We start from the raw sequence: 13,332 nt of genomic DNA, 5'->3' as shown, positions 1-13,332 counted from the left end.
TTTTCACTCATTCTTGGAGTATCATATTAAAATGTATCCTTACTGATTCTATGTTTCCACTTTAAAACAGTCTTTGTGCCAGCCTGGTTAACTTTAGTTGGGCAAGATTATAAATATTTGGAAACTTGCTCTCATTTGGAGGCATTTTTCTGAATGTGCCCTCAGAATTTGCGTTATGACAATTTATCAGAGCTTGAACATGCACACCGCTGTCCATATACAACAGTAGCTCTTCTAAAAACGTAGGTTTTTTTCCTTGTTAATAGTTAAGAAATTCAATTAATGATGGTTTCAATCAGACTAGTCGCCTATACTAGGATTCTCTTCATTGTACACTTACCATTGGCTTAAATGTTACTAGGAATTCACAGGACATCCCAGAAGATATTTTGCCAGGTGGGTCAAAACTATGGAGATAACATAAAATTCCAAATTAAAGCTGTGGATGGAACACCCAGCTCCTGCTCTGGTAACAATGGCAGATTATTTTTTTCCCTCACTCGGACTAATTATCAGAAAAGTCAGAATGAATGACAGATTAATGAAAGGCTACAGAACCTTGCTGCAATTGGGAAACAACAAAGGCTGATTCTTTAATAAGGTTTTATTCAGAAAGAATAAATTGTTTTTAAAATTGTTTTTAAAAGGCAATACAGGGACTGTAGCCAAAGAGGTGAAGCTGAGGCTCAAAATCAGCAAGAGCAGGTGGAACTGCCCTGTCAGACAATTAGGAAGCAACTTCTCCCATTATCCATTTTAATGTTGCTCTGTAACATCTCCCCTGTCCAAACACAAAATGAAGACGAAAAACCCAAGTAGGGACATGCAAATGATTACAGAATGTGCTACTTGTTTCTAGTTGTATCAAAATTATCTTGAATAGAATCTGCCACTCATTTCATGGTCTGTGTGAGGCAGGGAAAATGCCCATGAGAAGAAAAGGCATCTCACAGCTGCACTGTAAATGAAATTATTGAGGCACTCCTGGAGCCCTGCTCTGCCTGGCAGAAGAGGCAGAGGAGATAAGGAAGTGTTGTCAGCCATGGGAGCCCCTAAGCCAAGTGAGACACAGAACCCATTTGCCCTTCACAGTTTTATCAAAACAAAATTAAACTCAAACCAAACCAAAATGAAACATTTTCAGAAAGAAAACATTTCTGAATTCATGAGTTTAAAATGTGGACAACGAATAAGCACCTGCATCCTAATCTTCTGAACAGGTCCCTGACAGTTTCTCCTGAGAATGACTTTAAGGAACAGTTATTTCAACTGTTACTTTGACAAAATAGTTCTGATTTAGAACACAAACTGCCAAACACACAAACCCACAGAGAACCACTCTGCAAAGGAGAGGTTCCATTGCATGGAATGTAATAATTCTCATTTTAACCACTAGAATAAAGCTTTTCAGCAGCAAATACAGTGCTTGCCACTGACAACAGCTCTTAAGTATTATGTCTCTAAATACCTGTGCACTGATTCCAAGGACAGTGCACCATGACAGTGTAGATGTGCTGGGTATTTTCAAAATACTTGGCAAAACTATTTTGTAATAAACAGTTTATGTCTGGTTCTACCTGAAATAAACTTTATACAGTGTAGGATCAGTGCACACAGGTCTGTGCTCTGCTGGTCAAATTATTACTCAACATGACAATGGAGAAAAAAATCTTGGATTATTTTTGCTAGCTATCCATCTGGCAAATGTATGGAGAAGAAATTTAATTTTCAAAAGGTTAATTAATTTATCAGACACTGAAAAATCATTCACAATTCTTGATGTTTCATTTGTATTTGGAGGGTACTTTGAAAGGCAATTATAACAAGGAAAGACTTATGGCTTTCAAAAAGCATTGTTTAATTTACGCTCACAAACCAGAGGTGCTGATTTATCATATGGAAGTGTCCAACATATTAAATGAGAAGAAAAAAATCAGTCTTTGACAACAGAAAACCCTCATTTTGTCAGATTAGTAGCTTCAGGCTTTGTCACAGAAATTAAACATGTGTAAGTGGGTCAAAATTAAATCCACACATGTGATTTTGATCCAATCAGAAGCTACACATGGAGTCAAGCACCAAAGCAGGTTTAGTAGCTGAAGGGTTCTTCTGTGTCCTGCTCAATTATCCACCTCCATCAGGCTGGGAATGAAGTGCTCCACACCTTTCCTAATCCACCCACAGCAGCTGGATTCAGACTTTACAGCTCTCCAGAGATATTGTTCAGTCAAGAACTCTCTGTTCACGTTCCTGGGGACTCTTGTGGGGGCAAAGTGGTCAAGGAATGGCTTCACCTTGGACCATCCTGTCCTTATCAGATGATCCAGAAATTCCATGTGCGGTTTATCCCCACAAAGACAGTGGACAGTGAGCTGGGAAAGGAGCTCTGGAGTATGAAATCACTTACAGTGATGAAATAACTTGTTTATTCACTGGGTTGTCATTAAACTGTCCCACAGGTGGCTTCTCCAGGTCAGCATAAGGGTTGAAACCTGAACTTTCTCCAAAAGCCAAATCAATTCACCTTCATGTGTCCTATTTGTCCATAAGCTCCACTTACACACAGGAGCTTTAGCATTTTTTTCACTTTTAGGCTAGACTACAATAATTTTTTTTGTTTGTTTCACAGAATTCCAGGTAAATAAATTCTTTTCCTGACTTAATTTTTTTAAGAAATACTACTTTTCACAATTTGCCTTTTATTTACTTAAAGGCTCAGTCCAGCTCCAGAGAGAGGTGGTATCTGGATTCTTAAAAAGAAACATTTTGTGGATACCTCCTTTTGTTTACTTATAAACAGTGAGATAAAATTATCACTGTAGTTAAAATGAGATTAATTTGTAATCTCCCAACTGAAAACATATCTCCCATAATGAAGACACAGTGCTTCATTACATAACCTGGCAGCAGGATTACAGGAATAGATTGATGGGAAAGACCACAGGACTGCAATTTAAGTGCTCTTTGCTCTGAGATTGATTTCCTTTATTTCATCAGTTTTTTTCTCTTCCTTTTCTGTCCAATTAAGCTGTGTTTATCTCAAGCCATAAGTTTCATGTTTCTTCCCCCCCAGTTTTCTCCCCCATCCCACTCAGGAGGGATTGAGGAGCTGCCCTGTGGAGTTTCTCTGCCTGCAGGGTTAACCCACGACAAGCAGAAATTTCAGTTGATACAGAATTGAGTTCCAGCTCTTGTGGTACAAAGGTAAAAGAAGACTTCAGTTAATTTACTTACTGAACACTAATGAAGTCCTTGAGGCATTCACTGATTCCCACCAGCCTGCAGTAATTAGCACTGTAGGATGCATTTGTCAAAACTATCTTCTTTTTGTAGATTTGACCAACATCAAAATCCTTGGAATGCCAAACATACCAGGTGAATGTCAGAGACATGATATCATGCTCATGGTCTAAGTGAGTTATTAACAGTATTGTTGACTAAATGAAATTTACCTGCATGGGACTCACCACTTCTTAAAGGACATTATTTTACAGTAATAATGTATTTACAAACAATATACAAGTACTAGTCATGCTGCCGTTCAAAAAACACGCAACACAGTCCAACAGGAGCTTATCATCTGCTCACCTTTCTCACAGTATTTAAACTCCACTAAGAAAAATTTTATAATTTAGACAGTAAAAATAACTAGTTTATTTAATCTATCATTTAACTAAGAGATTGTTAGAGAAAAAGGCAAGAGCTGTTTCAAATTTCATTACAGACCTACAAAAGGCTGCAACAGAATCTTGATCTATAGGGATATACCTCCAGCAGATACCTCTCTACATTTCCATGCAGAATGGCCACTGACCTTGAAATGAATGCAGCTGGGTTTGCTGTGGAAAGCACAGCTCTTATGTCCCTGGCCAGGCACAGTTTGCTTATGAAGAATTCCAGTTTGGAGTTTCTCCGTTTTTTTCTCAGCTATTTGTTTCATCATTGCCCTTATAGCCAACTGTATTGGATCTTCTGCTTTGGGCACCTAAAAAGGAACATGCAGAAAAAACACCTGTGTGGAAAAACCATTCTGAGTGGGATCACAGAATCTGCAGCTCCAGTAGAAAGATTGCAAAAGGAATCTTCCAGCACCTGGCCAGCTTTCGTCTGGCTCTCTCCAGTCAAACTCAGCATCCTGACCTCAATATGAAGAATTGAATGGATTCCTAGCTATCTATTCTGCAGTTTATCATCACCCAACACTACATCATCATGCTTTTCATGGCAGAATTAACTTTTTTGCACTTTAAGGTTTTTTTTTCCCCCTCAGCTTATTAAACTTGAGAAAAAAAATATCAGCTGACTTCACTGGAATGTTTCAGTCATGGTCCAGTGCTTCTCCATGCTAGTCTAGGAATATGTACTGACATGACTTTTTTGGATCTATTCTGAAGTTTTCTTAAACTCAAACAATTAAACATAATGTGATTTATGTCTTCACAGATTTCTGAACTAAACCTGAAGTACTGTTTTCTCTCCTCCAGACCAGTGTCAAAAAGCAATGACTGATGATACTCTCACATCTGAATTTCTGCATCTATGTAATAACATAATGTCTGCATTTTAACTGCAAAATACACAATTATTGGTATCAAGCAAGGTTCTTTTCTGTTTCTAACAAGAGATATCACAACATTTACCTCATGCAAGTCATATTCCTGACTCCAAAGTCCTGGGAACTCTGGTACCAGGAGCGTCTTGTCCCTCTCTCTGTCCTCATCACCACTTTCCCAGAGCACGTGCTGGGGTCTGTTCTCAGAACTCTCTCCTTCGGGAACAGTTTCCTCCCCAGCCAAGGAGCAAACTGATGGAGAGTGCCACGACTTCAATGAAAGAACACAGGTTTTGAAGATACAGCTAAGAATGACTAGAGAACAGTTACTTTAACAGCTGTAAGTTTCTGAGGAGATCTTTTAACACAAAAATGACAAGTCTTTGGCCTTCTGGCCTCTTGGCTTTTGGCGCAGAGGCCTAAGATGCCAACTTAGACCAATCCCCTTTTAAAACACTGAATACAGACAAAATCTTATGTTAAAAGTCACTATATATCCTTTGAGAGAAAGGAAACTAACAGATATTAAGAGATCTGATGGGGAAATTACTGTCCTCTTGTTCTCTACTGTCTCATGTTTAGTTGTAGCCTGTGCTATTTTTAAACAGAATTTGATGACCTGCATGTTCAACAAAAAAAAGCAAAACAATCTAAAGAGAGTTAATTCCTGGCCTTTGATTACCTGTGATATTTCCCCACCTGCATGTTTGCAGGTCTCCTTACTTTGCCAGGCTTCCCCCCTCTGCAGGAAAGGATCCTCAAGTTTACCATGAGCCATAATTGCCTTAGTAGGGGACCGACTTTTTCTCTGCTTGTGAATAGAAGCTCTTTCTTGCAAAATTTGAGACACAATCTCCATTTTTCTTGACTTCTGCAGTTCTCTAAAAGCTCTGTAACCCAAAATTATATGAAATATTAACCCAAACACAGTTGTTTACCAATAATATTAACTACAACTCAGCTCCCTTGAAGCCTTTTAGCTAAATAGCAAGTCTTTAAGTTGGGCACAGTGGTAATTTGTGCCAAGACATCAAGTGATTCGGAGGCTGTTTATAGCCTTTTGCATACTAAATATACTCAGTTACAGTGTTTTAGAAGGCTGATATAGACTTTCACAGTGTTCAGAGGAGGACAGTTACTTCAGGTTTCAGTTTAGGGTCATTGAACTCCACTCCTGGAAGAGTTGATCATGGAACACCCAGGGAGCTCTGGTGCTCTGGGCATCCCTAAGGCAGGAGTTCAGGGCACCAAGAACAGACTGTGCAAGTGTCACACACACAGTGGGAGAGGGAGTTCACTCCTTCCAGGCAGCATCAGAGATGTTCTGCCTTCAGGATCTGACTGAGCTCCAGGGAGCAGGCAGAGTTTGATACGGATATGATACTCACTCTTTCTTTTTTTCATGCTCTTGCTGTTCTTTATGGAGAAAAATTTCCCTGATAACATTGCTCCCTTCTGCTAGGATGGCCTCCCTCATTTTCATCTCCTCCTTCTTTGCTTCCAAGGCCTTTGCTTTGTTCAAAATCTGGAGACTTTGGAGCCTTTCCTATGAAAGTCACACAAACCAGTTACATATTTGATTCACATATTAAAGAATATAAAACAGAGAATGTAATGCTGGTCCCCTTATCCAAGTATACATTTATGGTGGATGTCTCTGAAGCAGAAGGTATTGTCTGTAATATTCTCCGTAGTCATGGGGTGCTGAAATGCAGAAAGCTCTGACTAGGTCCAGGGTACTTCTCTACCCTACCAGCCTGCCCCTGAAATGCTGCTTAATGAAGGAATGTGGAAAGATAACAGTTCTAATCAAATCCAGATTAAATTAAGATCATTCCCTCAGATTCTACAGAACATAAATAGAAAAGCAAAGCAGCATAGCTCAGAAATTCCTAATTTATACTATTTAAATTCTCAAATAACTGTTTTTCTTCCACATGTTTTCTCCATGTGGAATATTTCTGCACTGGGATCCAAATAACTGAAAATCCTTCTGGTTGAACTTCCAGAGAATTTTTTTTAGTATTCATTATTTCCCAGAGAGTTCCCCTCACAGAACAACTAGACTATTGACAGAATAAACTGCATCAGCAGAAGTGTCAAAACCTGCCCACACAGATCTCATGCCATCCCTCCAACGGTTAAACTGTCCCCTGTTTCAAGGGGTTTGGTCACTGATCTGATCAAAAATCACTTCACAGCTCTGGAAGGAAAACTGAACTGACTTGCACTAGAACCCAGCAGCCTCCCAAGTCAGTGACTTCATTCCCATCAGTACCCTGTTGGAAGTGATGCTGGTTTTCAGGGAAAGCACAGCTTGTATCCTTCTCTCCATATGCTCCTGAGCTTTCACTTCTTCCTTTGCATTTTTTTCACAAATTCTGTAAGCAAAGTAAAATCTTTCAGGCACTCATCCTGGAAAGCTCTTGGTATTAGAAGGTCTGAGCTGACAAGGAGTAATTACCAATGTCCCCAGGCATTGCTGCTGTAAACCCGTTTGGAGGGCACTGGCTGTGGGCACAGGGGAACAGTCAGAGACTCCTCCAAACACGGCACCACTCAAGCTCCAAGTGCCAACAGGTTTTCAAATATTTTGCTTAACAACTTTATTTTTTTTTTTTTAATTTTGGATATGAAGAATGTGTTTCATGTTATGACATGACTGACTGCTAACATAAAGAATTCAGGTGTTGCTCATATAAGCACTATCTAAACCTTATGCAGCAAAATTTTACAAGCCAAGCACATGCACCCACACTAAAAATAAACCCTAAAAACTCTGCAAGATGGAAATATGTCGGCAGGGATCAAACCTGTGAATATTCCACCTAATATAATAGGAAACCAGGAAAAAAATTGATATGTTTGATACATTTGTAAAGAAAAAAAAAAATCTATTTGTCTTTGTTTTTCTTAATTATGATCAGTTTGTACACAACATCTAATAAAAATAAACCAGTGCAGAAACAGTACATTTCAGTAATTTTAAAATTAAGTCCTAATATTTGCGTATATGTAAAAATAAGTATAAATGTTCAGTTTCTTCAGAAGCATAATAATTCAACACCAGAGTAATAACATAAACTCATTAAAGAACATTTAATTTAAAATCAACCAGAGCAGGAACACAAAGAAATGGCCCATCAACCCACTGATGCTTATTTTTCTGAGGGGACATAGAATGGCACAGGGCAGGTTTTAAACCCAGATTTTAGTTATACTACTTCAGTTAATGACACACACACACACACACACACACACACACATATATATATAAAATGCTTCAAATCATTATCAGTGCCTCCAAGTAGTCAGAGCCCTTAGGACAAAGACTCCAGGGAATCTGGAGGCCATGCTAGGACTCTGAGTGGATTTTCTTCTTTCCATGTCCTTTTGTGCTTGGTAAGATCTCAGTGCTTCACCACACTGTACCTGGCATGGGATTTCCAGGTGCAACAGAAAACACACCTTGCAGAAAAATCATTATTTTCCACAGACTGGACGATAAATTCCTGCTCAGCAGAGAATGTTCAACAGGAAAGGTGTGAACCCCCACCTTGCCATGCTTTGCCTCAGGAAGCAGACTGCTTTCTCATGGTTCCTTTTGGCATTCTCGAGAAGTTTTTTATTTCTTTCTTCACATTCTCTCCAGGCTTCCTCCTCTCTTCTGCAAAACACAGACAAACCAACAGTTGCAGTAGGACTAAGGAAAATTTGATTCCAATACAATGAGACCTCAGGGTGGGGTTGGGGAGTTTACTAATATGTGCTGAAATTAGGACATTTGTCTGTTCCCCACATCCCCCATATTATAGACAAAGTGATAAACTTCACAAAAGCCAGACTGACATACTTTTGCTCTGCTTTTGAAGAGCACTTTTATGCTTTTTGGTGTCTGTTTCCGCTCTAGGAAATCTCAGTGGACTTCACTGTAAGTCCAGAAGCTCCTGGAGGCCAAAAGCACTGCAGACATATGCAGTTAGTCTGACCCAATATACCTCATTTCCTATGGGAAAAAAGCCTGCATTTGTAGGTTTTTTATTAGCAAGTTTATTCCCATAGATCACAACTGCAAGGCCGTGGCCAATTCTTATTTTAATTCCATTTCCTCATCAAATATTCCTCATCAAATATTCCTTAAGCACACTCAGCTATGACACACAGTAGCACCAGTATTTGAACTAGCTAATCTCAGCACCTGCAGCAGAGAATTGGCTGAAAATAAAACAAGAAAGGCAGCAGGCTCCGACTTTGAGGATCTTACTTCTCTCGAGTCTGATGTGTTCCTTCTGCTTGCAGGGCTGTTATTTTTTCCTTCCAAATCTTCACTTCTCTCTCCTCCTGGTATTGCATCTGTAGCTCCTCCTCGTCTTTTTGAAGTTGTTCACAGAGGATGTCGTATTTTCCCTGCTCAGTTTCTATCTGCCACAGCTCAACCCTTTAAAAAAATGTGGATTGTTTTCACTGGAATACTGATATTCTTTCATTTTAAGGTGATAAGATTGAGTAGGGAAGGCCCTATGGGGAAAATAAACATGTAACCATGTTTTCTTTTATTATTTTAAAACATACTGTTGTAGGAGACGCTTCCTGGGGACGGTCAGAGACACGGCAAAGACCTCTATAATCGAGTTAGGTGTTAGAAGTTTATTTCAGGGCGTGGGGTAGAGAGAGAGAGAGAGAGCCTGCTATGAGCCAGCAGATAGAGCTCAAGGCGGGCTCAGGGAGAACAATACAAAAGAGGGTAAGATACGAATACATGAGTTTAAGACTTAAGATTTCTACAAAAGAGAGTTACAGAACATAACAGAAGTGAGAGAGCCGGAAAAAAAGAGACCGAGCTCTTCTATACCACTACTTATATAACCTATACCTTTGAATATTCTATTCCTTTACTAACCAATCTTTCTAAGTATACTAATATAGTAACATTTGTGTACAACCTATAGAAATCGCTATTTTTGCATATTTTTAGTTATCTCAGGGTCCTTCAGACCTTTCCTTATAAGGCTGGGATGAGGGGTCTCAGCTTGGTTTTATTGCAGGAAAGAATGTGTTCTGGCATACCAGCCCGGTTTCTTTGAATTATTCAAACCGTGCTATCATTTGTATTTCTTCCTTAGCCTTTCTGGCTACAAAGTCATATTTATAATTTCTTTCTAATTCTACCTTCCCAACAACTGTTAATCAAACCCTTTTATTGACACAGGTGTTCCAGACTAAGGCTCATATCTAACCCTTTAAGGCATAACCCTTTCAAACACATCAAAAATATTGATCAAAAAAAGGTAAAAAAAAATAAACCTCAAGTTTGTGTTTCTCCCATTTACCTAGAAGAAAATATGAAAACCAAGAAAAATTCTAAAAATAGCTTTTTCTTCAACAATAAATAACTTCAGGGACAGGCCACAGCTTTAATTCTTCTGTACTCTGCCGAAGGAGCCAGATATGATAGAGCTGAGTACATTAATCTGTACTGAGTATTGCTAATCACACAATAAACAAATCAAGCATTTTAAAGCTATTACACAACATTGCAGCAGAATACACTGTATCCTGATTAACCACTTGGCTAATCACAGCTAGAAGCTCGTGCCTGTGCTCTTCCTTTGATGTACCTGTGGTACCAAAATATAAACACACTCACCTGTTGCCTCCTGCAACAGACAATTTTACTCTATTTGATATAAAGAAGTATTTTGTGCAAACAATCAATTACAAGCAGCAATATTAGCTTGGCATAAAAATACACAGTACTGTTACAATGTCTCCATCCATGCTCATTTTCCATCCTTTCCTTTATATCCTATATAAGCACTAAGAGGCATAAATTACAAGTATTTATGCTCATTCACAGACAGATTTACTTTAGTACAGCTTATTTTACATTTCAAATGAGACCTGTCTAGGTCACAATTTATGCACCTCTCATAATAAAATTAAAACTTTATTTACATGTGCAAAACTAACTTACAGACTGAGCCACAACACCCAGCTTTGTAAGGAATGAAGACTAAAAGTTGCCCTCAAATGATGTAGCTCAGTATTTACAAGCAATTTCTCTATTGATTTACTTTTGAATCCATCCAACAGCATATGAAGAGTGTAATAAAGATTGATTCCCTTCACACTTTCTTCATTCCCTCACTTACAAGTTTTGTTTTAATATCAGAGCAAGTCTCAGCTCCAGCTCCTTCTCTCTCTCCAGTTCAGTGAACAATCGGCTGCTCATGGCCTGCAGGTGGGACACAGCTGCACTGGCAACATTAGAGAGAACCCATCAGAAAGAAGCATGAACATAGTCCCCCTTGCAAGATCAGCAAGAATAAAGCACAGCTCTGAGGCTCAGATTTATTCATCAGAATCCCAGCAATTTATGCAGCCTCTTGTTTAACCTTTTAAGTGTCCATTCTTGAGGCAGAACTTTCTTTAAACTCTTACGCACTGGTTAAAAGGAACAGATGAGAATTTCAAAAGCACTGACCAGTAGCTTAATGCAACTATTCACTTCTCAAACTGTTAAAGGTAGTATTATTCATGAAGATAAATGTAGGTGAACCTAGAGAACCTAGACCGATTTTGCTTTTTAAATGGTACTACAGTATTCCATATATTTAGCCTACAACTGCAGCATTCCCACAGTTATTTTCCTTCTCTCCCCAGGAAACCTAGCAGACAGGTATTACAGGATCCAAAGACAGTGGCCTGACTATATTCAAACTCCCATCCTCTAAATGAAAATTGATCTCCTACCTGCAGCTACTCCTCTAATACATTTCTGTATTGGCATTGGTAGTGCTAATGGCTGCCAGGATTTGCATTATTGCTAAAATATAAAGACTTTGAACTTCATAAGCCAGAAATTTATTAAGCTTTCTCACTCCACTAGTCACTTGCTAAATGTAAGAGATTTGGAGAATTGCTATTTTTCCCATATCTAGACCTCTCCATGTGAGCTATCATAAGGATAAACATTACACTGCTTTTCTGTCTTCGCTGGGATTTGTTACTGTCTCTGAGATCCCACTTGCACTACCTCAGGAGTGGTGCAACCCATCAGTTTTGTTTAAGCAGCTCTCCCATTCTGGAAGTTAACCTGTCTTCCTTTCTCTCATTCATCACTGCTCTAACCTGGAGATTAACACAGGCTAGAAATGCAGCTGCAAAGTTTGTTCACAAGCCTCTGGCTCCTGGTACACAAGCCACCCACTACTTTCTATTTAAACCAAATGTGAAGAGTACAGTAAATTGCCTCCCACTTGGTACCACAAGTGTTTCAGAGCAGCAGCTCCTGTATGCAGAGCTGCTCCTGAAAGGCATTCCTGAATTCCAGAACAACACAAGAAAGGAATGGCTCATGTATATGTGTATTTAAAAAAATATATACATATACATACATATAAACTCTGACTGAGTAATCACCAGAAGCAAAGCTATGACCTCCAGGAGTGCCACAGCATCTTGATTCATCAGACTGAATAGAAGATTGAGACCCAGAAAGACATAACTGACAGCAGTGGGCTAGGCTGATTTAATACCCGTTGTTACATTTTCAAATATAAGCCTCTTTCCTACCCATTCCCAAGTTTCCACCTCTTTCTGCTCTTATCTCATTAATTACACAAAAAATGAATATAGTGGATGTCTGTAATCCTTGGTATCCAGAAATACTTTCTACCTACACATTGCCAGCCTCCTCCACTCTCTCTATTTCCATGTCTACATGATCCAGCTGCTTTGCCAGCATCTTGCTCTGCAGCTGACAGGCACTCAGCATGTCACTGCAAGAAACAAACACATAATTTATGTTTTGTAGGTTCTTTTCTCTTCCCAGTGAAACTCTTATTTTTGAAAGCAAGATTCACAGTCAGGATTCCTGTCAGATACACAGTTCTAGAAACACTAGTATTTATGACAGATACGGTATCTCAGTATTTGTTGGTGATTTGTGCAGATGGATTATGTTTGCTTAAACACAAACCTGGTTTTTTGGACTGCCAGTTCCTTTTCCCTGACCATGTCATCGAGCAATTGGAGGTTTCTCTGTAAGGCTGTTATGAGAATTCTGTCTGCAGACTTCAGAGGCCTAATGTTACCAATATTGGCCAAAGAGTGTTCTGAGCTTTGCCTTTGAATTGGAACACAAAACCAACAAAGAAACATAATGCAAAACTGTAATTATATGAAGTTTGTCTGATATCCTTAAATTCCTGCTTTCAGTTTTATTCTAGCAGAACTGTTACAAATAAGACCTTCATAAATAAGGAGAAACATGAACACAGCACAGGAAGTTTGCATGCATGGACTTAAGCCAGGATTTTCAGTATTGGATATCTAATGTTGAACATTTATACCCTCATTTAAAGCACTAACGATGTGTCTTTGTTTTAAAATGTTTGTGGCTCCTCTTGATCCCACCTTGGCTTTGCAAATTTAGTTTTCCTGAGCAATAGTTTACAATTTTAACAGGAATGTTTTAAACTAGTTTAAGACATCATACACAGCTGGTCACTCAGCACCACAGAGGAAATTCTGTTTGAACTGGAACAAAGTATTTACGTGCTAGAATCAGACTGGTCTCCAACATCTTCAGAAGTGTCCTTGTTTTCCATCTTGCCACCATCATCCAGCTCTTCTTCCAGCAGCTCATATTCTAGCAGATATTGAAACAACAGCTTAATAAAGAGACTTTGAATTTTAAAATGCAAAGCTTTCTATATTTGCTGTCAAGTCACAGCATGGAGAATCAGAGATGACATTTTATAGCATTATTGCAGTGT

At 38.9% G+C, this 13,332-nt stretch overlaps 1 protein-coding gene across 4 annotated transcripts in view; it reads right to left on the bottom strand.

The window, feature by feature from the left end:
* Positions 1-13,332, bottom strand: part of CFAP74 (cilia and flagella associated protein 74) — a 38,764-nt gene that overhangs the window by 23,984 nt on the left and 1,448 nt on the right. For 3 of the 4 annotated variants that reach the window (XM_015648570.3, XM_015648575.3, XM_033519307.1), the window contains 13 exons: positions 13,112-13,205; positions 12,534-12,680; positions 12,235-12,333; positions 10,705-10,809; positions 8,817-8,990; positions 8,109-8,219; positions 6,831-6,933; positions 5,941-6,098; positions 5,235-5,442; positions 4,641-4,823; positions 3,815-3,985; positions 3,235-3,353; positions 341-407 (listed from right to left, as the gene is read on the bottom strand). In XM_015648570.3, coding sequence (XP_015504056.1) covers positions 341-407; positions 3,235-3,353; positions 3,815-3,985; positions 4,641-4,823; positions 5,235-5,442; positions 5,941-6,098; positions 6,831-6,933; positions 8,109-8,219; positions 8,817-8,990; positions 10,705-10,809; positions 12,235-12,333; positions 12,534-12,680; positions 13,112-13,205 — 1,739 coding nt within the window. Of the gene's footprint in view, positions 1-340; positions 408-3,234; positions 3,354-3,814; positions 3,986-4,640; positions 4,824-5,234; positions 5,443-5,940; positions 6,099-6,830; positions 6,934-8,108; positions 8,220-8,816; positions 8,991-10,704; positions 10,810-12,234; positions 12,681-13,111; positions 13,206-13,332 lie in introns of those variants that run through there. The other variant, XM_015648574.3, reaches the window with a different exon arrangement.

Source organism: Parus major, chromosome 21, assembly GCF_001522545.3.
Source record: "Parus major isolate Abel chromosome 21, Parus_major1.1, whole genome shotgun sequence".
NCBI lineage: Eukaryota > Metazoa > Chordata > Aves > Passeriformes > Paridae > Parus > Parus major.
This window is presented reverse-complemented; position numbering and strand designations above follow the sequence as displayed.